The following is a 27,556-nucleotide window of genomic DNA, read 5'->3' as shown; positions in this document are numbered from 1 at the left end:
CTGGGCATGGGAAACTGGCAGTCCCGAGCGGAGCGCTCCCGCCGCCAACAGGCGGCACCGTCGCCCTTTGCAGCCAAATCCGTTACTCGGGTTCCCCACGGCGCAGGGGAGGGGCGCTGGGAGTCGAAGTAACACCCTTGGCGCGTTGGCCACCCTCCCGCTCACCAGGTGCCCCGGCAGCCTGCGCACCGCGCCTGTCAGCCCCGCGGCCGCGAGCATGCGCGGTGCCTCCCGCGATTGGAGAATTCCCGGGGTCCGCGGCGCGCGCCCCGCCCCGCCCGCTGGGCCCGCCCCCGGCGCTCGCGCACCCGCCTGCGGTTCGCCTGCGCAGCCTAGGAGGTCGCGACTTCCGGGCTGTGCCTGGGCCGCAGGGGGCGCTGCTGTGGCGCGCCGCGGCCTGGGCGGGGTGGCCGGGGTGTCGGAGCGCGGCAGCAGCGGCGGCGGCAGGAGCGCAGCAGCCGGCCTTTCCCGCGGCAGTCGGCCAGCCTGCCGGCCCGCCGCCCCCCGGCTCAATGGCGGGGAGCAGTTCGCTGGAGGCGGTGCGGAGGAAGATTCGGAGCCTGCAGGAGCAGGCGGACGCCGCGGAGGAGCGCGCGGGCAGCCTGCAGCGCGAGCTGGACTACGAGAGGAAGCTGAGGGAGACCGTAAGGGACCCACCCATCACCCATCCCCGGAGGCGCCTTCTCCCCAGTCGGCCCCACCGCGCCCCGCAGGGCCCCCCGGAGCCCACCTTCCCCCGCCACCCCTCCCCCCGCCTCGGGGCGCACCTGGGCCCGCAGGTGTCGGGCTCTGGGGAGGGGCGCCGCCCGTTCACTTCAGCCCTTTTCATCTCGCTGGTCTAAAGAACCGAGGGAGAATTAGTGGTGTTGAGAAGGTTCTGGAAGCAGCTCTTTCCCAGAAGGAACTCTATGTCTGGGGTGTTTGCGTTCGGCCCGGCGTCTCGGGTCCCCCGGCATGTGCCCTTTGCGCTGCTGGTATTATTTACTCGGAGAGTGGGGACGGAAGAGGTCCCTCCTTTTGGAAATCCGTTCTTTTGGTGAAGGGCGCTAACAGGTCATGTCTGAGGCATTGTCTGGCTTTGGGGCCCGGGGATGCTAAACTCCCCCATCCCTTTTTAGCCTTGGTTTCTTGAAAGCCTGTTTCTCTGGGGTGGTTGAGACACTGACAGCGCGTATTCTGACTTAGTATACGGCCCTTTGCCCTTCCCTTTCTTAACCATCCCTCCTCCCAAGTTCTCCTGTACAGGTAGATGTTCCTTTGTTACCGAGTCTTGAAAAAGTAGGCTAAATAGCTACGATTATTGGGTGTTTTCTCCCGCCGGCTTCCCCTCCCCCACGTTGAGTGTAATACCTGGCTTCCTTCCTTTCCACTAAGGCAAATGCATCCAGCACACCGGAACAGGATTTCAGAGGTAGTTAAGGCATTTGCTGTTTGTTGATTTTTGAGTGTGTGTGTGTGTTAAATCAGGATACTCAAACACCTTGGGAATTTTATGACAAGCGCTCATGTGGGGTCCTTCTGTGCTTAATAGAGGCGTATTCTGAGTTGAGAGGTGTATGTAATGGCATTATGGCTGGCTGTAGAAGCTATGAGACCTGTTTTGCATAAAATACCTAGAAGCAAATGGGTCCTCTTGAAAGGAAGGCCTAACTAGATGAAGTTTCAGATAAAATAGGCAAGAACCAGGAAATAATAGGCAAAAGATCATTTTCTGTAGAGGACAAGACAGCAGCGGTCCCATGGATGTCTGAATTTGGCCAGGCGATGAATGAATTCCGACTCCCTCTCTGGCTCGCAGTTGTCCTTGAACCATTAGAACCAATAGAACATGATGGATAAGAACAAGAACTCTGGGCCCAGCCTGCTAGGATTTGAATCATTTAACTTCTCAGTCCCTCAGTTCCTCGACTGTAAAATGTGGGTAATGGTAGTAGTACCTGCCTGTTGTTAGGATGAAAAGAGTGTGTGTAAAGAAGTTGCAGGGCTTCCCTGGTGGCGCAGTGGTTGAGAGTCCGCCTGCCGATGCAGGGGACATGGGTTCGTGCCCCGTTCCAGGAAGATCCCACATGCCGCGGAGCGGCTAGGACCGTGAGCCATGGCCGCTGGGCCTGCGCGTCCGGAGCCTGTGCTCCGCAACGGGAGAGGCCACAACAGTGAGAGGCCCGCATACTGCAAAAAAAAAAAAAAAAAGAAGTTGCAATGGTGCTTAGCACACTAGAGTAAGTGCCTTGCATCAGCTGGTATTAGAACTGCTCCACACTCGGCATCGCTTATTGCTCCTTTGCTTTCAGTTCACCAGCTATCAAAGGGTCTTAAAGATGGGCTGCTCATTTCACTACATCTTAAAACACTCCACTTCAATGCTCCTAATCAGTTTTTTTTTTTTCTTTTTTCAACTTGAACGGAGAGAGGACACAGGCAGGCTGGAAGGAATGTTTGGTGGGTCGAAGTGGTATTAGTGGTGGAAGTGGGTAGAACTCCCCTCCCCCTGCTAAGAAAGGGAATATGTGGTCCTGTACAGGAGAGCCTCTTATGGACTGCTGGCCTGGTGATTGATATTAGACACAGAAGATAAATTTTATGAAGGGCACATTGTTACTATTTTACTCACCTTCTCTTTTGGGCTTAGTTTTATGACGGTACTCTTCCTGGGCCAGTTGGGTAAAGATAATGATTTCATTCTTTTCAAAGCTTTTTATTAAAAGTGGTTTAGCTTCAAAAATTTTTAAGTGATTTTTGAAAATAGTCTATCCGGATGATTGGATGGGCACAGAACTTTTTATGACAGCAACTTGAGGACTGGGTCAGACCACGGAAGAGAGAATTTCAGATTGAGAGGTGTTCCTAACTTATGAAACTGGAACTTAAAGGTAGCTAATTGAAGGTGGTTTCTTGGTAGTTGTCAGGCATAGCTGTGAGTTAAGCTAGCAGTCACAGTTTCTCTTGGCAGCAAGGATAAAAATTTAGTGACAAAGTCATGAGCCACTGCAAAAAATATTTGGAGAGTTGGCCCTAATTCACATTCTCAAAGATTCAGACAGGCTGTAGTTAATTGGCCCTATTACAACCAGCACTTAACTTTGGAAAAAGCAGCCATCCCTTTTTTTCTACTGGTTTGTTTTTCCAAGGTGTGTGGGCCCTTCAAAATTTTGGAATGAGGCTACTTTGCTTGATGTAATGGTTGACTCCAGGTCTTGTGACCCACTAGGGTTTTGTTTGTCTTTTGTCCTTATCAAAGAGGGAGCAGGAAGAAGGCAGTCTGCCTTCCTTCTTTCTGGATGGTACTCAGCAAACAAGGGCACTTAACAGTTGCAGCCTGTAGGTTCTTAATTGGTAACTTCATTAAATCACAGGAAAAACCAATTTACAAAAATTCCCAGCCCTTCCCCTCCTTAGAGTTGGCAAATATTTCTGAAAACAAAAATCTAAAAGTGCATTTTGTGCCCCTATTGCCCCCCGCCCCCGCCAGGGTGGCAGTAGCTGGAGTGTATATATACTCTGCCTTTCTGCTTTCATGTATAGGCAAGGCGAAGGCACTACAGTGCCCTGTTCACGTCCCTTCTCACTCATTACACAAAAATGCCTCGTGAGTTACAGGCTTTGGAGCAATAGAGAGATTGTTTTTAACTCTTATCCATGGGAGTGCCCCTTAATGTCATCTGTGTTTTTTTTCCCCTTTCCTTACCATATAAGGGCAGAAGTTTAACTTGGCTGTAGTGACTTGGGTCTTACACAGTAAACTGGGTGAAACTTTGTCTGTACATCTACAGTTCGCATGAAATAAAAAGGCCTGACCTTTGATCATCCCATGCAGTACTCCAGTTCAGGTAGGACTTTGAACATACATTCTAGAGGATTTATTTTTAGGATATAATATTATTCTCCTACAATTATTTCTTCTTAATTGTCCTAACGGAAATACTTGTTTTTAAAGTAAAAATCATTGCTATTTTTAAATTGCCTTTAGTTATATTGGCTAGAACACCTGGATTTCATGAAAATCTAGGCCCTGTAAAAGTTCTCTTTCAAGTCAGACTTGGAGTAACATTTTGCTATATTGTGTGGGCATGCCCTTGCTATCTATTGTAGTTTCTTAGGTACCTTGTGAAAGGGACTGGGGGGCACATGCAGCTCTAAGGCACACATGTAGGGCCCCTGGTGGTTGTTTAACAACAGATCTGCAGGAAGACAGTTGGTAACCTTTACTAATATAGCAGTCTCTTTTCTGAGTAGTTCATTACATGTTGGGACACAATAGCACTTTTGAAATGAAAGAAACTAGCATCCCAAAGACTTCACCAGCAGTGTCAACACATGAGCTGTCGTTAGAAGCTAACCCAGTACACGTGGGTGACTTCCATGCCTGGAAATAATTTGCGTCTGGGGTCTTGACCCTTCCCAAGTGCCTTGTTATTTATATCTGCTTTTTAAATAACAGATGGTCATGTGTCTGTAGGGTTTGTACTGACAGGCAACAGCCAGTTAAGTCTTAAGTAAACTGCCCAGGTGCTGTGATGGAAAGAACCTTAGAAAATATCTAAATAAGCCTCAGAACTCAGAGAATACATACCGGGGATAAAAGCTAGTGCAGGTGAGAGATGTGGGCCTTTTGAACATAGAGCATAGTCCACCCCCCCCAAAAAGTGAAAATAAGGGTGTCCTTAATTAATTTATGGAATTGAATATATCTTGAATTCTAGAGAACCAAACTAAATTGCGATCAGACCAGTATGGTGAGGCCTGAGAAGCCAGTGAGAGCCCAGGTTTTTCCCGGGGGAAGCTTATGTAGAGATCGATACACCCCAGACACTGCTTTCAGATCTGGGCTGTTACCTACAAGCACCTTTGCCCATCCTGCTCTGAAACCTCTGGGGCAGCAGGCGTTGGTTTCTGGGATTGAGAACAAATGCTCTGTGTCCTTGTGTGAGCTGGTACCCCCCTGGTGTTACTTGATGATGTTTTCAATTTCATACGACACCTTTTTTCCAAATGGATTGAGAGGACTTGTTTAGCGGATGATATTCAGTACAGTAACCGTTCTTCTAGTCCTGGTTAGGTTCTTTCGCTGAAGGCCTTTTCTCAGGTAGGGGGTTGGAGTCAGGGTGGCTGTAGAGAACCTGCTGCTCTGACGTCAGAAAGCAGAAAGACTCCATAGGTGAGAACCACCAGTTCCAGGGCTTCCACGAGGCTCCAGGAGGCCTTGAGAAGGGAGGCAGGCATGCCAGCCTGTGAGGACCAGGGGACTTTGGTGCTAGTCTTACCTGCCGCTGATGGCTGTGACCTGAGCATGTCAAAGCTCCCTCCCTCTTCCTATTCTCTCTTCTACAAAGAGCTAGATGAGTGGTTCCCACAGGATTTTCCAGCTTCTTTGGACGGTGGGTGGGGTGGGGGGGGGGTTGCTTTTTTATAGTGCAGATTCCTGTCCTCCTTTCTGACCTCTTGAATCAGAATCTCTAGGGATGGGGCCTGGAAATTTGTTTTGCTTTTGTTTCTTTTTTTAAATTTTTGGCTGCATTGGGTCTTTGTTGCTGTGCGCAGGCTTTCTCTAGTTGCAGCCAGCGGGGGCTGCTCTTCGTTGCTGTGCATGGGCTTCTCATTGCGGTGGCTTCTCTTGTTGCGGAGCACGGGCTCTAGGCACACGGGCTCAGTAGTTGTGGCACACGGGCTTAGTTGCTTCGCGGCATGTGGGATCTTCCCGGACCAGGGCTCGAACCATGTCCCCTGCATTGGCAGGTAGCTTCTTAACCACTGAACCACCAGGAAAGCCCGGAAATTTGTATTTTTAATATGCATCTCCTGGTGAATTTGGACACCCAGCCAGTTGTGGGAACTGCTGGACAATGCCTAGGGACCCCTCCAGCTAAACATCTTAGACCCCGTTTTGTGGACCACCCACAGGTCTGTTCTCTGTGTTGCCCGTCCTGGCTCCTAGAACAGGTCTCCATTCCCAGTTGTTGTTCTGGTGCCGTATACGAGGCCTATTGACTGGTATTTCCGTAGGGCACAACCCCTAATGTAGGTTCTACAAAATGCTCCTGGGGAAAAGGAGTTAATGACATTTATAAAACAGTATCCAGAGCTAAGGGAAAGAACGGTTAGAGTGGAGGCAATAAGAGGGAAGAGGGAAGATTTGGATTGATGGGTGTCCCTCTCAGGTAGGGAGATCTTTTGTGCAGAGGCAGGAACGAACATGGGGTGCTGTCTCCTTACTCTCTGATGCCCCAGGTGTGTGGGAGGCCAGGGACCCGGACTGGCCTGGCACCTGGAGGGTTCTTTCCCCGGAGTATAAACAGTCTCCTCTCTGTGAGTACAAAGTCCTTGAGGTTGGGGCCCAGATCGAAAACAGAACAGGAAGCTTAGAGTGTGGTGGCTACAGAAATTGTTTTGAATATCTTGTTGACATTTCTCTGGCTGCAGCACCTATAACAAGGATATTTAAGAAAAGGGGGAAAAATACTTCTGAGTACATGACCTAGACACTCTGCTGAGGTTTTTTTGTTGGTGGTGTTTTGGAGGGTGGTTTTTGTTTTGCTTTTCATTTTAGTTTTCAGCTTTCAGGGTTGCTTGCTTGTTTTCCCCCATTCATGAAATGAATAGAATTTTACTAGAAATGGAAAATATAGAAAAGAAGTCTGACCTGATCCCAAAGTATACCCTTAATGTATACCTCCTTCCGGTTTTGTTTTGTTTTGTTTTTTTACATGGGGCTAAAAACTTTTTAAAGTTTCCATATTTAAGAAATGTGTTATCCCTATTACCCTCATCCCTCCTCCAAAAAACTCCCAACATTCACCTGCCAGACCTGGTGGAGCCCATTACTAGCTGTGTACCTTCAGTGATCTACTTTGTGGGCCAGTGCAACTGTTAACTGACCTCGGATTCATTTCACATTTTCCCCTGCCTCCTGCCTTCATCAGCCAATTATTACTACATAGTTAATTTTGTGTGTGTGTGTGTGTGGTACGTGGGCCTCTCACTGTTGTGGCCTTTCCTGTTGCAGAGCACAGGCTCCGGACGCGCAGGCTTAGCGGCCATGGCTCACGGGCCCAGCCGCTCCGCGGCATGTGGCATCTTCCCAGTCCGGGGCACGAACCTGTGTCCCCTGCATCAGCAGGCGGACTCTCAACCACTGCGCCACCAGGGAAGCCCCATAGTTAATTTTTGAAGCGATAAAAGTGTATTTGCATGTTTTTATATAAAGTCCTTCACCATGATTGTAGATGCCCTAATCACCTCTCTTTCCGAGAGAGAACTTGACTTTTAAAATTTTACAAATCTAGATGAGCAAAGAGCAGAATGTTCTCGTGTTCCTTTACTTTAAGTCCATAATCGTAGACTCTAACTGCATGTGCATTTCAAACTGTGTATCATGGGTCCAGAAACTAAAAAAGTTGCTTTTGTTTAAATTAGGTTGGTTTTACTCATTTTGTTCAGTAGACCTTTACTGAGCCCATACTCTGTGCAGTGAATTGTGATTCCTTGCACATAAGAAGCTTACAGTTGAGTAAGGAAGACAGGACTGTAGGTAGAGAGCTAGCATAGTCCCAAGGTGCATGTTGTAGTTTTTAGAAAACTTCCAAGTGTCCTAAAAACCCCATCACCCCAGGAAGAGCACACATTCAGAGTGGATGAGGAAACAGTACCAGATTAACAAATTCTGTGTTTCACTTACGTGCATAATGTTTAAACAGCCATCAATGCAAGTGTATGTAATGGACCGGTCCAGGCTTGCAAGTGTGCTAAGGCTTATAGTAACAAATGCTCATAACTGTAGGTAACCATTGCGTCCCCCAAAAAGAAACATCTTATTTCAGAGATAGATACCAAGTATAAACAGTATCTGTACTGCTTTTCTTCTAAGGAGTTTGAAGCTCTTTTTGTAGCAACCTTGACTTGTGAGAAATTCCTGTAGGCGTATGTCACAAACGCTTGGGAAATTTGTCTTGGCCCTCTTCCAGTGTGACCAGTTATTCTAAAGGGGTGCTGAAGGGCAGGGGGCTTGCTAGGTTTTGCTGTGTCTCTGTATGGTGTATATTTTAGAACCACTGAATTTAAAAATATTTTAGTTCCTAAAATATTTAATAAAGCCCCTTTGAGAACACAATCAGCAGAAAGGAGAATTGAGACTCCTGAGTCCGAGTCCTCGCTATGCTGCTCTCGTCTTGTGTGACTGAGCCTGGGTAAGTCCCATCGCCTCTGTCCACACCTCAGGCCCCACCGAGTGAGGTGGCTGTGATGAAGCTCCTCCTTAACAGGCAGGTAAAGCCAGCGTGTTGAAATCCGTGGAGGAAGAGAACCAAGTGAGAGAGTGTTGCTGATGGTCGCTTTGTCCGATGAGGATGGTGTGTGTGGATCTGCATATACCCCAAGGTGGACATTCACTGGGTATGTCAATGGATGAACGTATCCGACAACTCCAGAGTTGACCAGGGCTTGTAACACACTTTAGGGTGGCTCACCACAGGGCCCAGGCTTCCCATCTGGAACCAGTGTTTCAGTCTCAGCCCCTCCTGAAGGCACTACCCTCACTTTCTCTCCGACATTGAAATGCCTTTCACTCTCTCTATCCAGGCTGAAGCCGACGTAGCTTCTCTGAACAGACGCATCCAGCTGGTTGAGGAAGAGTTGGATCGTGCCCAGGAGCGTCTGGCAACAGCTCTGCAGAAGCTGGAGGAGGCCGAGAAGGCAGCAGATGAGAGTGAGAGGTGAGGACCCCTCGTCCAGCCCACCTGTTAGCACAGCCTTTCCTCCTGGGGGAACGGGAGGGCTTCTCTGATCTTGGGCCTCTAAGAATTTTACAGTACCTTGGTGGCACTATTTCCTGACTTGATCCAGGTGCTACTAATGGTTTTGTTCATTTAACATTAGTGGGACACCTTTATGCAAAGCACTGTTTTAAACCCCAAGGTTACAAATAAGAAAAAGACGCCATTCCTGCTCTCTTAGAGCTCACCACCCAGCGAGGGAGATGGACGTGTAAACAGGAGGTTTTAGGGATGTGTTTTGGTTCTTTAATTCTTACTGACCATGGAGCAATTATGCATTTTTTTAAAAAAGATAACTTTATTTAAAAATATACCAAGGAAGCCGCATAGCACAGGGAGATCAGCTCGGTGCTTTGTGACCACCTAGAGGGGTGGGATAGGGAGGGTGGGAGGGGGGCAGACGCAAGAGGGAAGAAATATGGGAACATATGTATATGTATAGCTGATTCACTTTGTTATAAAGCAGAAACTAACACACCATTGTAAAGCAATTATACTCCAATAAAGATGTTAAAAAACATGAAATATACCAAGGAGGCTTAGGCCGAGGTAAATACAGTATGGGCTGTCAGTTGTCAAAGAGCCCAAGAAATGAGAGGAAGAGAAAGCACAGATAAAACAGAAATACGATCCACAAAAGTAAATTGTTTTGGACTTAGTAAAGCTGATAAGACACGCGTGCATAGGTAAGTACAGTCAGATCTGCATGTCTGCTGAGCATGCTCCCACTATGACCTGGCTCTACCTGACTCATTACCCCAAGATTCAGCCTTGTGGTGGTAAAGGAAAACCAGGGCCATATCAGCCATCGTGTATTCCACCAGGCATTTTCTCTCATGTTCAACTGTTCAAGTTATTGTGCTCAAGTTATTGTACTCATATTACTTGGAAGCACTCCAAGAAAGACTCCACAAGACTAGAGAGAGTTCTGCCCTTCGAGGGATGACAAAGTATTGTGATGTCTCAGACACTGGCAGTGTGTTTCTGCGCTGTGACCTGGGCAGGTGCATGCAGTCAGTCATTTTGTCCATTTCTCCGTCTTTGAGGTGCATTTCTGCCCCCTGCCACCATGGATAAAGAATGATTTCAGACTTTAGGATTAAAGAAGCTCTTTAGCTGAAGTTTTCAGCTCATTATTCACTGTTGATTATTGATTCTTTTCTAATCGAGAGTTTTGGAATTCTTAAAGATGACTCTCATCTCTTACAGTGTACATATAACCAACGGTTTTGTGGCTGGCTTCTTCCTGAAATACACTTGTTAGTGAACCTGAAAGGAAGGCAGTCTGGCAGTGTTAGACATTGGAGTAAAAAGGTATTTAGAGATCATTTACTCCAGTCCCCTGGTTTTACAGATGAGAAGACTAGGGTTCAGAGACTGGTATGGCCTGCCCGAACTCTCAAAGAGAATTTATGGCCGAGCCAAGATGCAGGTCTCCTAAAATACACTGTAGTGCTTCATTAAAAAAAAAAAAAAATAGGGCTTCCCTGGTGGCGCAGTGGTTGAGAGTCTGCCTACCAATGCAGGGGACACGGGTTCAAGCCCTGGTCTGGGAAGATCCCACGTGCCACGGAGCAGCTGGGCCCGTGAGCTACAAATACTGAGCTCTGCGCGTCTGGAGCCTGTGCTCCGCAGCAAGAGAGGCCGCGACAGTGAGAGGCCCGCGCACCGCGATGAAGAGTGGCTCCCGCTTGCCACAACTAGAGAAAGCCCTTGCACAGAAACGAAGACCCAACACAGCCAAAAATAAATAAATGAATAAATAAATTAAAAAAAAAAAAAAAAATAGTGACTTATTTATCTTACTGCCTACTTAGATTTTGGTAAATGATTCCCGTTTTAACACAATTTGTTATTGCATAAATCTGTAATATAGGTCAATTAACATTTTCTAAAACTTACCACCATGCTGAAGGATCCAAACGTATACATCAGCATAGAAAATGGTGTTGGTCCTGCCTCTCAACACCTCTATTATGAGTTTTATTATAGGCAAAACTCAGTTTCTTCTCTAAAATATAGGTCAACCCACATGAAATTGCCATTTTTGCAGGTCCGATGTGGTCAAATACCAGCAATTTCATTTGGTTCAATCTGATACTTACATTTGTGGCTAAAGGGGTAAGAACAGCTACTTTCTTTGTGGGAAGGAAGTACATGAAGATAAGTTTGCCTTCGTTCTAACTTTGGTCCATTTTTAAGCTGAAGCTTCCCACCAGAAAAGGGCAGAAGTCCCATTATTTATATAGCAGGTAAAGCTTGTTGACCTTTCTTGATTCCATGCCTCCCACATTCAAACAGGATCCTCACATGGTACCTTTCATTTCACATTAGCTGCCTGGACAGTGTCAACAGTACCAAAAGTGTAACCTTTCATTCACAATAAACAGAGAGAGGGAAGTGTATGTCTTTTCTGCTTTCAGCTCTGGAAAGTCTTGTTTCATGGTTTGGAAGATAAAAGTAGCTCTGTGCTCTGTTTCGGTCTGTCAGTTACACTGAGCCTCACAAACCACTGTGGTGCAGGGTGAGTTTGTGCAGGTCACCTCTAAATCTTGGGCCTTCCTGCATGTTTTCCTTTTCAGAGGCATGAAAGTCATTGAAAGCCGAGCTCAAAAGGATGAGGAGAAAATGGAAATTCAGGAGATCCAACTGAAAGAGGCCAAGCACATCGCTGAGGATGCCGACCGCAAGTATGAAGAGGTCAGATCCTGGGGCCCAAGGCCTTGTGGACTCCCATCCGCGGGGGCCCAGGAGCGGGGGAGCAGTGTGCAGCCTTGCGTTCTTCAGTGAAACCATCTGCTTCCTTAGCAGAAATGGGTGGTTTTGAGAAGCAGAGTTCCTTTGTCCCCAGAAAACGGTTCTCAATTTTGATCCTGCTAGGGGATCAGTTGCACTGGGAAAGACCAAAACTTTTTTTGTGCCCCCATGCCTCCCCCCACCCCCCGCCCCAAACACACACACAAAGACCAGGACAAAAGTTCTCTGGTCAGGAGAAGGGAGAGTTGGGCCTCTTGTGTTTTGTGGAAGGGACCTCTCATGCTGTCACCACACAAGCACTTCTCCCTAGTATGATTCACCTGGCACAGCCCAGTTCAGTCAGTGTGGAGACACAGACCATGCACTTGCTCCCTAGATTCATGGAGGCCTTTCTGTCTGTCCTCCTCTCTCCTCAGGGTTCACAGGTGAATCACCTCCTGGTCATGCCCCATGAAAGCAACCTCCTGTGTGATAACAGAGCCCATATGACTGTGTTAAGGTTTTAGTTTTTCCCTTAATATACTATGGCTATCCTGAAACAGCACTGACTCTTCGTCATCATCATCTCCCATCTCCAGGTTACACTACGCCCACTAATTTTGAAATGCTTCCTAGGATCCCTTCTCTCTGGTCCTTTCTTCCACTGACCTCATTAGTCACCTCAGCAGCTTCTCATGTCAGCCTCTCTTGCTGTTTCTGTTGGCATTTGTAGCCTGCTGCACACAGAGGGAGTCGAGGTACAGAGCTCTAGATGGATGGAGTTCTCAGGATTATTTTCAGTCTTGTCTTGCAGCCCCGCCTTTTCAGCATAAAAGGCGTATGTCTCATCACACTGCTAGTTTGGAGATTGTGAACTTCGTCTCTCTCCCTCCTTCCACACTTGGTCTGGCTGCTATGTAATTATACAGGCCTCACCTAGGTAGGACTAAAGATGAGCCAGCCCACCCATAACTAACCACGCTGGGTCTTGGTGAGCAGAAGCCTCTGGTCTCCTCTCCATGGGCACGCCTGGTGGAGAGTTGCTTCTCTCCAGTGCACGGGAAAGAGGATCATCTTGTTTGGAGGCAAGGACTCCTAGGGGCTGACGGATCCAGTCCTCACCCCACACCCCTCCTCAGAGCTTGGAAGCCCCATGGTGTGTGTGTTTTGTGTTTGTTCTGCTGCAGGTGGCCCGTAAGCTGGTCATCATTGAGAGTGACCTGGAGCGTGCAGAGGAGCGGGCTGAGCTCTCAGAAGGGTAAGCGGGCCCGGCGCCAGGAGGCTGTGTGTGGGGTGCTGCGGAGCAGTGACTAAACAGCATGACCTTCTGGCAGCTGCACATTTACCTGTTTCAGCTCCGGGCTCCTTAAGTGCTCATTTGACGTGGATGAGCCACGAGTATGGAACACGGAGGACTTGCGTGGGGTGTCTATGTATGAATGCGTGTATCACTGCATGCCTTACCTGCACACTGATTTTGAGAATGGCCTTGTGCATTTCCTGTGTCCACTAACAGCCAAGTTCGACAGCTGGAAGAACAATTAAGAATAATGGATCAGACCTTGAAAGCATTAATGGCTGCAGAGGATAAGGTACTGACGGCTCATGTATGGGTTTTAGGTTTAACTGCAACCCAGGCGTCTTTCAGCTTCCAATGCCTACTGGTTCATTTTTATAACGACTGCACCTTCACTACACCCTCTGCTATCTTATACCTTGCTTTAAGTGCTTTCTTTGGGTCCTTTATACTCCTTTGTTTTTCCTTCATAAATGCTCTTTGGTGCAGCCAGAAAAGAAGCCAAATTATCACACTTCAAGGTTGTTGGATTTTGTCACCCTGCCTTTCTGCTGTTGGAAGGTCAGGAGCAGTGTCCATGGCAAAATTGAGCGTTTTAGTACCTTGATGATTTGGCTACTTTAAGGCAGCCCTTTGTTCTCTAGGACTCGGTTTTCATTTTTTCCCATCCCTCTCCTTTTTCTCTCCTCCTTCCTTTGGCTTGTCTCCCACCCTTTCTACCTCTGATCGAAAACGTTAGCAAATGTGCCGAGCTTGAAGAAGAGTTGAAAACTGTGACGAACAACTTGAAGTCACTGGAGGCTCAGGCTGAGAAGGTAGGCCAGGAGCACGGCGTGGGGGAAAGGCTTCTTTAAGAGTTGCTCTAGAGACACCCCCTTTTTCTCTTCTGGGGCCCTGCCAAGGAAAGGAGTAATCCATTAGACACTTTAGCAAATGGCGTCATTTTGAGGCAATTTCCTGATGATTATCAATAACAGATTCTTTTTTTTTTTAATGGAGAATCTATTTTATTTTGAGTATGTGAGTCATCTGTAACAATTTAATTTAAACCAAGTGCCAAATGGATAAGTTATCTTGTTCTTATCCCATGTAAAACAATAGGCAGGAAAACAGAGAATGCATTGTTGTATGCCATTTGATATCAGAGGCTCCATTACCTCCTAAGAGATCCTCAACATCTGTTGGCTGGGCTGACACTTGCGTTGTATTAGAAGACCTCAGTATAGGGTGAACTATGGCCTGACATCTGGAACATTCTTTCTAATTACAGTACTCGCAGAAGGAAGACAAATATGAGGAAGAGATTAAGGTCCTTTCTGACAAGCTGAAGGAGGTAATATTAAGGGTGTTGTGGACAAAGCCAGCTGGATTGAGTTTGTTTTTACGGCACTGTTCAGGGCTTTTTCATTTTAAAGTTAAAATGATCCAGGGATTTTCGGGGGTGGTCTTGGAGAGTGAGCTGTGCTCGCCACCTCTCACTGTGGTGACTGACTGGCAGGTGGTCTCAGACCCCATTCCTGGGTGCCAGGCTTGATTTTCATTCTCTAGTTTCTCTATATTTGTAGCTACTGGAAACCTAAAACTTCCCAATTCTGATGGAAATAAATTGAATTATTGCAGGCCGAGACTCGGGCCGAGTTTGCAGAGAGGTCAGTAACTAAATTGGAGAAAAGCATTGATGACTTAGAAGGTAAGATCTTCAGTTTTGTTTTTAACTTAATCCTTATGGCTGAGTAGTGACCCGGCAAAGTCATTTTCCAATCATTGCGTCCTCCTTGATACACTTCTTTGCTCTTGCACATTCTTCCTGTCTGCCCTTTGGGGTTTTCATTCCGTGGCTCTTAAACTCTCTGTTCACCAGATGACCGTTAGCCACCAGACGGGGCCCATCTCTTTTTGTAACAGCAGATGCCAAACGGCTCTACTGCACACTCTTCAGAAGTGTGGCAGGTTTATTTCTCACTCTGAGTGAGGTGGTCATAGGTGAGAATGACTGGTGTGTTTTCTGTCTTTACGTGGTATCTCATTATTGCCAGAATGGTATGGATTTGTTTTTAGGCACAACTTATCTTCCCCCAAGTGCGAATTCAGTGTAAGGGTTTGGATTTTTTTTTTTTTTTTAAGTTACTAATTCTTGGCATGTGCTGTGTATCCTGACAGGAGGATGGAGGGTAATAGGGCACTACACTTCGACATTATACTTCAGCACTTCTCCACTAAGATATTTAGGTTTTATTTTAGTGACACCCTCTCTGTCTCTCAGAAATCCTAAATGTTGAGCTCTGAGGCTGTGAAAAAGAAAGAAAAAAATATATAAAATATATGCATCAAAGGCAGAAGTGGCTAGAGAAGGGACTGGAGGTTGGTGCAGATGATAACCAAGCTGGTGGAAAAGAGAAAATGACAAATGGTTGCAAAACAATCTGCCAAATTGCAGCAGAGTATGAAACCTTCATCATCAGAAGAACTGAATTGCAGACTTGGCACGGCAACACCATAAAAAGCGTGGCTCTCCTCGCTTTTCAAGCCTCCTGGACCAGCCAGGGCAGCTTGAGTGGGCAGACCACAGGAGTAGTCTGGATGGCACCCAGAAATCCATACCCCAGTGGTCTAGTTTGGTCCAGAAGTCAGTGGTTTCAGGGTGGAGCCAGATAAGGATTACAGACTGTAGTCACAAATTGTTTCTTCAAAACAATGCCCTTGGATATTTTTTCCACTGTTTATAGTGGCAGGTGGCTGACTACTCCAGTGTAATTAAATTATAGCTCTATAAAAGAAAGATGTTCTGTTACCCCTCTCCCAACCAGGAGACAGCCTTGTGTGGTTTCGTTCAGGGTTTAACATGGTTTACTGATATACCTGCCGTATTTGTTATGATTTTCATATTGAGTTTCTTGTTTTATTTTCTAATGGGTTTTGTTCTTTTTGTTTTTGTTTCAATTTTATTAAAAACAAAACGCACGCCTCCTGCATTGGCCACCTGCTGCGGCACCAATTCCTTCATGCATTGCCCTTTTCTTGCTGCTGTGTCGGGATGGTGTCCATGCCACCCTCACTCACCCTCCATCTCTTGATCACTCTCCATGTCCTTGCACCTCTGCCTTCCAATTCCTGGTCATAGACGAGCTGTACGCTCAGAAACTGAAGTACAAAGCCATCAGCGAGGAGCTGGACCACGCTCTCAACGATATGACTTCCATGTAAATGTTCATCCACCCTGCCTGCTCACACCCGTGCCCTCATGCTAATATGATAAATTCGCCACCACTCCCTTCTGTATCTCCAGAATCTCCATCTTTACACCTTTATGCTCACTGTCTTTGCATAATCTAGGATAGTCATTGTTTTTTCACATTCTACTAACATAAAGGCCAAGTAGATTGTCTGTCTGTACAAAACCATTTTCCTTTCAGAATCCATTTATTTCACATTGTCTCAGCTAGATTGTTCCCATGAAGCAGTGAACTGGAATATGTGTGACTTGGGCACTGTCCTTTTAGGAAATTAAACTAGGCTCAAGTAGAATTGGTAGGCCACGCAATTGTGCAGGAATTTCCCAAGAAATATCAAAAGGCAGTTTCCTGAGATTCAGTTAAATACAATGTGAACATTTTTCGTAAAAGAAATAATAAATTTAAGGAACCCAACACTGTCAGATGACTGAGGCTCTCAGAGAAGGGAAATTGATCCAGAACAGCATAAAGAATGTTGCTGTAAAAAGTCACATTTTCCTTTTAAGGACTCTAGACAGAAATGAACCCTCTGCCGGGTAGCCGAGCCTTTAATTTTCTGTTTATATAAAAGAATTAACAATACAAACACCACAACCTGTGTCAAAGAAATAGGACATAAAACACAGATTGTGTTATATGAGTTTGGGAGTTAATGGCCCAGCTTTTACTACTGCTGGGCAGTAAGAGTGGAGTAGGTAGTCTTAATCTCACGAGAACCTGGAGCATACACGACTAACTTACATATTACTAACCAAACCTGAATGTGAAGCTGGTTCTGCCCCTCTAAATTCTAACCTGGAATGTTTCACAGAGGCTTCCTTTTAATCTCAAAACATGGCACTGAATTCCACGTAAGCTGGAAATTTCAGTTTCCTGGCCCACCTGTCATTCCTTTACCCGTGCAGAAAAATGGTAGCTTGAAGAGTGTTGGCAAGTGCCTGCTGCCTTATAGATTATAGAATCGCCACACTACCCCTTGAGACATGACTGTCACCATGGAAACTAGAGAGAATTCCATCCTCTCTTCCCTCATTTGTAAATGAGGGGATGGATCAGATCATCTGTCTCTCAGTGCTAAAACGTGGTGATTCTATGAGAAAAACTTTCAGCATTAAGTATGGTTAAATATTCTGAAAGGTGGGTTTAGCTTAAAATCTGTTTTTAAGTTCTGTTCATGGGTCTTTTGCAATGAAACTCCCCCAGAAGGGGCTTGTGCTGGCCTCGGGTCCAGACACTGGTGGGCAAGGATTGACATTGTCCTGTAGGTGCGGCTGGCAGCAGGTTTTGCATGTCTGCTTCTTACCTGTGTTTCAAATGCTGCTCTCATCTGTTAGTTTAGCGTCCCTGTTTTCCATTGTGCCACTTTTTTCCTTTTTCTCCCACCTTTTCTCTTCATGCAGATAAGTCTCTTTGCTTCACTTCTCGCACGACCCCTTCATCAAGCTGGATGTCCCTCCTCTCTGAGTTCTGCAGTTTGTCTGTTCTCCAGCTGACCCTGGTTCTTTCTTTCCACATCCTGCCTTAGGGCCAGGCACACACTGTGCTTCCTATTGTACAGAAGCTCCTCATTGCAGTGTAAAATAAACACTGTGTAAGCTATTTCTGTTTGCTTTTCTTTTTACTTCTTATTTATTGACATTTTAGTTTCAACACTGAATAAAACTCCAAATCTTCATCACACATATGAGGGTTAATTTTTGGCTGCTGCTTTGCTCTTTTTTTTTCCCCCCCGATTCTGAACATCATACATTAATACCAGGAGACTCTAAAACAGTAGTTTCTTGCGGAACTTTTAAAAAAATACCCATGCCTGGGTCCCTCTCAGAGTTTTGGTTTGCAAGGGTTAGAGTGAGGCCTGGGCATGTGTGTCTTTTTAGGGATTGAGATGGCTCTGGTATGTAATACGGGTTGAGAACCTCTGCACAGGGGATGTTGCTTGTTGGAGCCGGAAGATCTGCCTTGAGCAGTGCCTTCCTCTGCCAGATGTTTAGTTGGGATGTGGTGAGCCCTCTGTGTTGGTGTTTAGATAGTCCTGCTTGGGAGGGTGTGGCTGCCACCCCACATTGCTAGGAACTTACATATCAGAAAAGGTGAAAAGGAATGTGGATTCAAACAGTGTAAGTTGAGGTTATCGTTGATCATCCTTTTACAGCACAAAGAACAGTTAAAGCTTTTTAAAAGTATACTCATTCCTCAGCCACCTTCATTTTGATCATGAAATGTCATTCTTAGGTTTAAGGAACATACGATTATGTTCAAGTCAAGATTTATTTTTGTACTCTTAAGCGCATCATGTATTCTTTAGGAGGGGTTGTACTTACAGTAAATCTTTGTGGTAATTAACTTTTTTTTTTTTGTGAACATCTTTAAAGCATAGCCATTAAAGTTGGTTCTTTTTTTTTTTTTTTACCCCTTAAAAATAGTAGAGGGCTTCCCTGGTGGCGCAGTGGTTGAGAGTCTGCCTGCCGATGCAGGGGACACAGGTTCGTGCCCCAGTCCGGGAAGATCCCACATGCCGCGGAGTGGCTAGGCCCGTGAGCCATGGCCGCTGAGCCTGCGCGTCCGGAGCCTGTGCTCCACAACGGGAGAGGCCACAACAGTGAGAAGCCCGCGTACTGCAAAAAAAAAAAAAAAAAAAAAAAAAGTAGAAATTGTTCAGTTATAGTTTATCAGTTATATTTATAAATTCAAAACCAGCAATTAAGTGATTTTTTATAACACATCACAAAATTAGAACTTAAAAATGATGTGGACTTTTATTTCTTAATTCCCAATATTTCTCCATCCTCAACAGTCTGGCTACATTTCTCCTGTGTTTTAAATGTGGGTGACCTTCATCTGTTTGTGTATAGTTTTTCTTAGCCTAAGAGTGTTTATATACCCTTGTATTCAAGTAAATTTGGACAAATTGAAAAGGTCAGTCACTCTACAAAACCTCAGAAGAGAGTAAAAATACTCTTTTTAAGAGGTAAGTGTATTTAATAATGGTATAGTGGACTTTTAAAAATTTATAATTTAGACAGTGTCTCTCCCTTGAGAGTGTAAAGTCTTCAGTAATTTCTTGTTTATCTTTTCCTAAGGCTTCTTGGGCTTGCTTTTGACTATGATTCCTGCCTTGTTCTTTTAAAATTCAGAGTAATAGAAGTGGGCCCTTCTCTGAGTAACCCTGCTTTCTGCCATAGATAAAATGACAAGTCTGAAAGTTCTGCTGAGCAGATGTTCAGTTAATTTTGGAGGCACATCTGTTTTTTGAAAGCCCTTCTGGAGATTTTCACACTTCCTATAAGTATATTCTACAAGGGGAAATGGGAAACTGATGGATTGGAAGGCAAATCTGGAATAGCCCAAGAAGGTATGGGTGCACAGGAGGATAAATAGCTTTTTGATTTTATCAAGAAATTGTTGGGGCCCAGGCTTCTAGCTCACAGGGTCAGGCCATATGTAGAGGCAGCTGCTGCAAGAGCCTTGGTTGGACCAAACCCCAAAAGCATTGCTTGGCACTAGACATCCCAGACATTGGGGAGGTAGAACAGGAGGGAAGAATACTTGCAAACATATAAGTGTTCCAGGCACACCAGTTCCATGGCAGCTGAAGTGGAGCAGGTCCAAAGGAGGATGTGGTACGGACAGCTGTCATTAAGCTGCATTCACATTGACCCTCTAGATTCTCTGGGATTTTTCCAGAGTTCTTCCATCCCAGTTTGGCTGTACATTGGCTCAGCAAACTAAGACATCCTACCTGCCTTTGGTGGTATCTCCCACGCGATAGTGTGAATGTGCTAGTGGGGTATAGATTTTGCACCCCCCAAACATGCAAGATACCATGAAAGGTAGGAAGGATGTGGTAAAGAGATGAACCAGAAATGTTCTTTGCCCTCAATGAGCTGGCTATCTTGTGGGAAGATAGATGAGGGAAGCAAGTCTGAACTAACAGATGGTGTGCATTTAGAGTCAACAAGGAATAGAGACAGTAATTCTGACTGGGCGCTCCCTGGAGGAGGTGGCATTTGACCGGGGTTTCGAATATTCAGAAAATTTGGATGGACAAAGAAGGCAACGCAGCAGATATTCCAAGCTAGAAAGTACAACGAATATAGCGTATTCTCCATTTCCTACCATACATGAGAGAAAATGAAAATAAGAATTGATCAATTTCCCCACAGACCTGGGGGCTAGAGACGGAACCTTTTTCTTTTCCCCGGGGCATAGGATTATTGCTTTTCAAGATCATTAAGTTAGAGTTGTGTGGGTCTAGGTTGTCACCGTCATTGGAAGCAATAATGTATTCTCCACCTTTTCATGGTAAGTGCCAGGTTCTTGTCCTTGTTGGGGCATCCCCTGGACCACCAGATAAGACTGACTCTAGTGGCTGCCTTCCTTGCCAAGTGAGCAGATTACATGCCCGAGTGTAAAATGCTTTTCACGCTGGTCTCCATGTGGCTGTTTGAGATTTTATTCATTTTATACACATCCATCTAGCACCAGAGAATGCCATCCTCTTCAGAAGGTCAGCAGTTAAATTTTAGGTCAGTTTTGAGTGGAGATAAAATGCTTGTTCTTTTGCTGTTTGGGTAGGGTAACACGCCCTGTATCTAGGCTGGACGAGAGTTCAGAATTTGCACCCTGTATCACAGCAACTAGGGGAGGGACAGGGAGCTCAGTTCTGCTGTTAATGCAGCGGCGGTAGCCCCTCTTGGTGCTACCTGAAAGGAAAGCCAGCCCTGGGAGTGGAGATGAAAGGGGTTCCAGGGAGAGGTGAGCAGAAATGGGCAGGTTGAGGTTTCGCAGGAAGCTCTCAGCTGAACCCTAGCAAGGAGTGGGCTCGCCTCCAGCCCTGCCCCTGTTCCTGAGGCTGTTTCCAGAAGCTGCATTCAGCCCGGTTTACACAGTGGTTTTACTGAGATGCATGAGGAACATACCCTCTCTCTGTCCTCCTCCTTGAATCCTGCTGCTCTCTTTCCCTCCCGTCCTGCCAAGAGAGGCGTCCTGGCTCTCCCTAAGTCTGCCAGGCCTTTTCCATCCACCCTTCCTGGGCACAGGACAGCTGACCACAGGGTAAGGGTAACCTGTTCAGCAAGTGACTGGCGCCCGAGGTACGTCTGTTCTGTCTGCGAGCTCCCTCTCACCAACTCTAGCTAACCTCTCTTCCTTCTGCCTCTTCTCTTCTGCTAACCTGCTTGCTGACCTGTACAGACGAACTCTACCAGCAACTTGAGCAAAACCGCCGCCTAACTAACCAACTAAAGCTGGCCTTGAATGAGGATTAAACTTAAGTGGGAGAGAACCTGGGCTGAATTCTAGGAACGCAGCCCATGGGCAGGAAATCTAAGACTGTCATACCTTCACCTAATAGGGTTGAAAACGATTCCTTTCTGCAGAATTGAACATGAATCAGTTGAAAGGCTGGCCTTGCCTGCATTTTCCTCTCATATCTGGAATAATTAAGTTCTCTTTAATCCCCAAACCACTTTTATGGTAAAATTACATCTGTGTATATGGATCAATGTTTATAATCAATTCAGCACTCATCTTTGCAAGAGCAGGTCCTCTTGTTTGAGCTGATACATAATGAGGACCAAGAAAATGTTTTCTATTTCCTACAGAGAACTGAGTCTTGCTTTAAGTTAGAAAGCCAAAGCAGAGGGGTGTGTATGGGTATAAGTATATATATATATATATATATATATATATATATATATATATATATTATATATAGGATGTGATATATATATAATATATATTCCTATTACATATTCATATTTCTAACTTCTAAGTATCTGGTATAGTGTTTGAAATATGATTACCTATGCTTGGGCAAAATAGCTTTTGAAAACAGGAGTTCATGTCAGAAGTCCCTGATTGTCTGAAAGGTATGCTTTTTATTCAGTCTAACAGTGTTGTTGGATTCTGGTGAGAATGTCATGCTAATAATAAATAGAACACTGTGAAAATAATAATAAGAGAATGTCCTACTGGAGTGTGCATGAAACGTGTTGGTAATTTTTTTTTAATGAGTAACAGAAATAAATCATTGAAAAAGTTGTCAGAAAGCCTATTTACGTCATCTTTGTTTTCTGTGAGACTGTGTTACAACACAACTCTCAGACCTTAACTGCCTGTAACGCAGAAACGTCTGCTGTTAACTTCAGTGCTGCAAGCACCTCTCCCTGTTCCCACGGCACATGACCAGTGAACCTTCACCAACCCCACCTGCATTTTGTCCTCAGTGGATTGTTGGTGGAGGTTCACCTGGCCACTCTGTGAGAACCTGCTGTGCCTGTAGTTCCTTCGGGTCCAAGACAGCTTCCCCTTCGTAGGTCCTTGTCTGGAAATGAGTAATGTCTTACGAGCATGCCTGGCCCTAATCATCTCATCCTGTGTTTGTGATTGATGTTTGCCTGCCTAAATGTACAAACCACCACTGTGTCCAAAGCGCAGCTATTCATGACTTAATTTTCTAATCCCACCACAGAGAAAGTGGCTCATGCCAAAGAAGAAAACCTTAGTATGCACCAGATGCTGGATCAGACTTTACTGGAGTTAAACAACATGTGAAAACCTCCTTAGCTGCGACCACATTCTTTCATGTTGTTTTTGTTTTTTGTTTTGTTTTGTTTTTAAACACCATGCTTACCATGAAACCCCTTAAATGCATTTTTATTTACTTTTACCACTGTCACAGATACATCCACAAAGAACCAGCTAGATCAGGGGTGGGAAAGACACACACACAGGCAAGCCCGTGTCAAGGCGACAATGATTTAAATGTGCCATTTCCCAAGTTGACGTTGCCACACTTCGTAGAGAGTAGCAACACAGTATGCTTAGTCCAGGAATCCTTGCTGAAGCAGAAAGATTTTCACTCAAAGTGCCAATGATACATGAACAGGAAGATTAATGTTGGAAACACAATCAGGTGTGGATTGGTGCTACTTTAAACAAAAGGTCCCACTGTGGTCTTTCATTCAATATTGTACAATTTAGAATTCTGTCCAACACTAATTTATTTTGTCTTGGGTTTAATGATGAGGTGAGACTACAGATCCTGTCTGGCAGAATTCACTAAAGCCAAGGGTTTGTAAGCCAACGTGCTCTTCTAAGGCTTCTGTTTTCTTTTAATTGGCACATTTGCAGTTCGTTACAGCTCGTGGGATAGCATGCGATGTGGATTTCCACCATGTTCAAGTGAAAGATTTAGGCACCACGTACAATGGTGAAGAAAAAACATTGTCTTAAGAGTTATAACTGTATGGAAACCTTGTATAATGATATGGAATAAATGCACATTGTAGGACATTTTCTAAATGGGGTGGTCCTGTCATTTGTACGTTTTTACTTTGTGAACTTTAGATCTTATGATCGACCTACCTTCCCTCACACATGTTTCTTAAAGCAAATTAATATCCCAATGTCCAGGAGGAATCTGGGTTTCATGTGTCATCCTCCCAGAAGCACTCAAGCCATCATCCCTTTTGTCTGTTAAAGTTACAGCCAAGCAGCAAAGGACACTTTCCAAGTCCAAGCCTTTCTCCAGGTTATGGGTTATATCTGCATGTACATACATGTAGACCTTTTGCCATGCCTCTACTTGCTTGGGGATTTTTCCTCAATTCTTAGCTAAGTCTCTAGTAGTGGCAGTCATACACATCAGCAAATTGTGGGTTAATGCACCAAATGTGTTGTCACCTAGCAGTGTGATTCTACTTCAAAGTAGAAGTAAAGGGTCTTGGTGATTTTCTGCTTTCTAACACATGTTGAGTTCTAAATTCCAATACATCTTCTTTTTATTGGACTTGGAAACTGAAAATATCACAGGTCAGTCTTAAAGACGTTAGACAAACAAAAACATTACAATATTAGTACAATATTGTACAATAATTGTTGTACAACATTACAAAAACAGATTACAGTATTAGTTGGCTAAACTTGTGCTACAGAGGAAAAAAAAGACGTTCCCATGAAAAGCGAACACAGTAAAATGGAAATAAATTCATTTGGATGCATGGATATTTTCATTGAAAAGGATTCAGTATCTCTGTAGCTGTTCTTCCACACCCTTTGATCAGGTATTAGGTTGGCCAGAAAATGCCTTCAGTTTTTTTTGTTGTTTTTTTTTAAAGAAGATGTTGGGGGTAGGAGTTTTTATTTATTTATTTTTGCTGTGTTGGGTCTTCGTTTCTGTGCAAGGACTTCCTCTAGTTGTGGCAAGCGGGGGCCACTCTTCATCGCAATGTGCGGGCCTCTCATTATCGCGGCCTCTCATCGCGGAGCACAGGCTCCAGACGCACAGTCTCAGCAGTTGTGGCTCACGGGCCTAGTTGCTCCGCGGCATGTGGGTTCCTCCCAGACCAGGGCTCGAACCCGTGTCCCCTGCATTGGCAGATTCTCAACCACTGTGCCACCAGGGAAGCCCGCCTTCGGTTTTTTAACTAAAAATAAAAGACATTTTTCATTTTCACCAAGAACTTTACTGAACAGTGTATGCACCCTTTTGTTCCACTGCCTTCCGCCATTTTTCAGGCAACTTCATAATTCCATCTTCCCAAAACTTTGTATCTTTTTGAGCAAAGAACTGTTCCAGATGCCTTTTACAGTCTTCCAGGGAATTGAAATTTTTTCAATTAAGAGAATTTTGTAAAGACCTAAATAAATGGAAATCTGAAGGTTCAATGTCTGGTGAACATGGCGGATGAATCAGAACTTCCCAGCCAAGCTGTTACAGTTTTTGCCTGGCCATCAAAGAAACATGCAGTCTTGCATTATCCTGATGGAACATTATGCGTTTTCTGTTGACTAATTCTGGACACTTTTCGTTGAGTGCCGCTTTCAGTTGGTCTAATTGGGAGCGGTACTCGTTGGAATTAATCATTTGGTTTTCCGGAAGGAGCTCGTAATAAAGGACTCCCTTCCAGTCCCACCATCTACACAACATCACCTTCTTTGGATGAAGACCGGCCTTTGGTGTGGTTGGTGGTGGATCATCTCGCTTGCCCCACAGTCTCTTCCGTTCCACATTGTTGTACAGTATCCACTTTTCATTGCCCATCACAATTTGTTTTAAAAATGGGACGTTTTCTTTACGTTTCAGTAGAGAATCGCATGTGGAAATAAGGTCAAGGAGGTATTTTGTCCTTAACTTACGTGGACCCAAACATCAAAGCGATTAACATAACCAAGCTGGTGCAAATGATTTTCAGTGCTTGATTTGGATATTTTGAGTATGTCGGCTATCTCCTGCATGGTATAACGTTGATTGTTCTCAATTAATGTCTCGACTTGATTGCTTTCGACTTCAACTGGTCTACCCAACCGTGGGTCATCGTCTAGCTAGAAATCTCCAGAACGAAACTTCGCAGACCACTTTTGACACGTTCGATCAGTCACAGCACCTTTTCCATACACTGCACAAATCTTTTTTTGCATTTCGGTTGCGTTTTTACCTTTCTTGAAATAATAAAGCATAATATGCTGAAAATGTTGCTTTTTTTCTTCCATCTTCAATATTAAGATGGCTACACAAAAAGTCACCAATTTTGATGTGTTTTTTTAGATGCACGCTGATATGACAGCTGTCACATACAGTCTAACAAAATTGTTTTGAATGAAGTTAAAGACAACTAAGTGCTACTAGAGCCATCTTACGGGAAAAAAAAAAATGAACCTTTGGCCAACCCAATATTTTCTCTCCACAGACCCAAAGAGAAGCTTGGCGGCCAGGTTACAGTTCCCACCTTTAAAAAGCTGTCCTTTTTCTCAAGGCAAACTCTCTGCATCTTGGCCTTCCTGCATCTTCACCAGCCCTGGGCACTTCCCTGCCCATCCTTAGCTAGACAGAGATGCCCCCTGCCTCACTCTAGTCAAAAGCTCTCCTACACCCAGCATCTTTTCACTTTGGGAGCCAGACCTGGCTTCACTTTTCCTAGCTGCCTAGCCTGTCGAGTCCTTAAATCTGAGATTCTTCTTCTATGAAATGGGCCCTTAGCTCACAGGTTATCATCGTGGAACTGGAATGTGTGACCCAGGTGATAAGTACACAGCACAGCACGTTGGGCACGCTCGATGGCCCTTCCTGCTGCTGCCCTCAGTGTGCCGCGTGTGCCATGGAGACCAACACGGAAGACTTGGGGAAGCTGGGACAACACTAACTCTGCCCCATGTGGCAATGATTGTTATCAGGACTATTCTCAGATACCCTGTGCCAGAACCTGTCATAAGCGCCTTACTGGTGTTATTTTAGCTTCACCTCAGTCCCGTTTCACTTACACAGAAACAGGCTCAGGGAGGCTGAGGAAACCTGCTCACAGGTCCAGAGCTCCTGAGTAGCGTGGGCTGGCGTCAAAGTCGGGCCTGTGTGACTCCAAAGCCCTGTTTGGATTCTTCTTCCAAAGCAGCTCTTGGGCATGGGTAGAACCAGGTGAGGCAATGGGTACAGTTGGAAGAGGAGGAGGCTGGGAGGCTGGAGGTTGAGTCAGCTTGCAGCTGCCATGACCCCAGTGGGTGGTTTAAGGCCTCACTTCCTCCCTGGGTTCCAGGGACCAGATGAAATCAATGGATTACTACAGCATCATGCCAATTCGGAGAATTGTTATTACCTGATCGTTCTGATACATAGGAAAGGGAGAATGCCCTGTCCCCATGGGGCGCACAGCTTGGGTCAGACCCAGTGTGATCATCTCCGAACACGGGAGAGCGGTAAAGGCTCTTCAGTGTGCAAACACCGAGGCTGGACGCTGATACAGTCACTATTTAGAAAACCGTGTAGTACAGGCAAAGCAAGATTCATACTCTAAATTCGTTGCCAAGACTTAGCAGGCCCAGATTTCAGAATGAACAGCTGGAGACATTGCCTTGTTCAGTGTAAAACATTGTGGAACCCCACAGAGAAAGGGTACAGGTTAAGGATATAAGCATCTTCCAAAAATAATTTTGTGATGAGAGTTCTATGATCTCTTATTAAGGAAAAAAGAAGAGCACTTTTGTGGATACATTCTGAACTTTCTGACACTGGCATTGAAGAGAACAGTTCTTACTGCTCCTAGAGCTATCGCTGGCAAGAACAAAATCTAATTTTTGTGTATGCTGCTATGTATCCTCCAGAGTTTAATACTTTGGGCCTGATTTTTATTTTTCTTCTTCAGGAAAAAAGGGTCTTTTTCACTTAACAAGTATTTGAGTCAGTGTTAACCACTTTTTCACCTCGTCAACACTATTTGTAAATGTGATTTTTAAAAAGATCTGTTGTCACATGTACATACAGAAAAGAAATCTGAATTCTCCAATCAAAACCCTGGGGTGCTCAGGGAGCCATCATTTCCAAAATTGGAGACGGGTTTGGAAAGAAATTGATAGAAATGGCAGGCAGTACAAGAGACGTTCCTTCCATTTTATACACTTTTTGACACTGAGGTTTTCAGAGCTACATTCCTCCAACAGAATTCATAAATTTTGTGTGTCAAACAATGAATGAAGCTATGTTGAAGGCTCACTAATGTGAATGCAACTTTTGCCAAATTCTTGACAAATAG

The 27,556-nt window shown here is 45.1% G+C and overlaps 1 protein-coding gene across 32 annotated transcripts in view; it reads left to right on the top strand.

Moving 5' to 3' along the window:
• The window catches only part of TPM1 (tropomyosin 1), a 28,709-nt gene extending 5,373 nt beyond the window's left edge, over positions 1–23,336 (top strand). For 2 of the 32 annotated variants that reach the window (XM_032622861.1, XM_032622862.1), the window contains exons 3-10: positions 8,572–8,705; positions 11,348–11,465; positions 12,689–12,759; positions 13,538–13,613; positions 14,069–14,131; positions 14,419–14,488; positions 15,920–15,998; positions 17,432–23,327. In XM_032622861.1, coding sequence (XP_032478752.1) covers positions 8,572–8,705; positions 11,348–11,465; positions 12,689–12,759; positions 13,538–13,613; positions 14,069–14,131; positions 14,419–14,488; positions 15,920–15,998; positions 17,432–17,435 — 615 coding nt within the window. In that variant the 3' untranslated portion in view covers positions 17,436–23,327. Of the gene's footprint in view, positions 1–352; positions 8,386–8,571; positions 8,706–11,347; positions 11,466–12,688; positions 12,760–13,017; positions 13,614–14,068 lie in introns of those variants that run through there. The other 30 variants (XM_032622860.1, XM_032622852.1, XM_032622853.1 and 27 more) reach the window with 27 other exon arrangements.
• The last annotated feature ends 4,220 nt before the right edge of the window (positions 23,337–27,556 follow it).

Source organism: Phocoena sinus, chromosome 2 (assembly GCF_008692025.1).
Source record: "Phocoena sinus isolate mPhoSin1 chromosome 2, mPhoSin1.pri, whole genome shotgun sequence".
Classification (NCBI taxonomy): domain Eukaryota; kingdom Metazoa; phylum Chordata; class Mammalia; order Artiodactyla; family Phocoenidae; genus Phocoena; species Phocoena sinus.
This window is presented reverse-complemented; position numbering and strand designations above follow the sequence as displayed.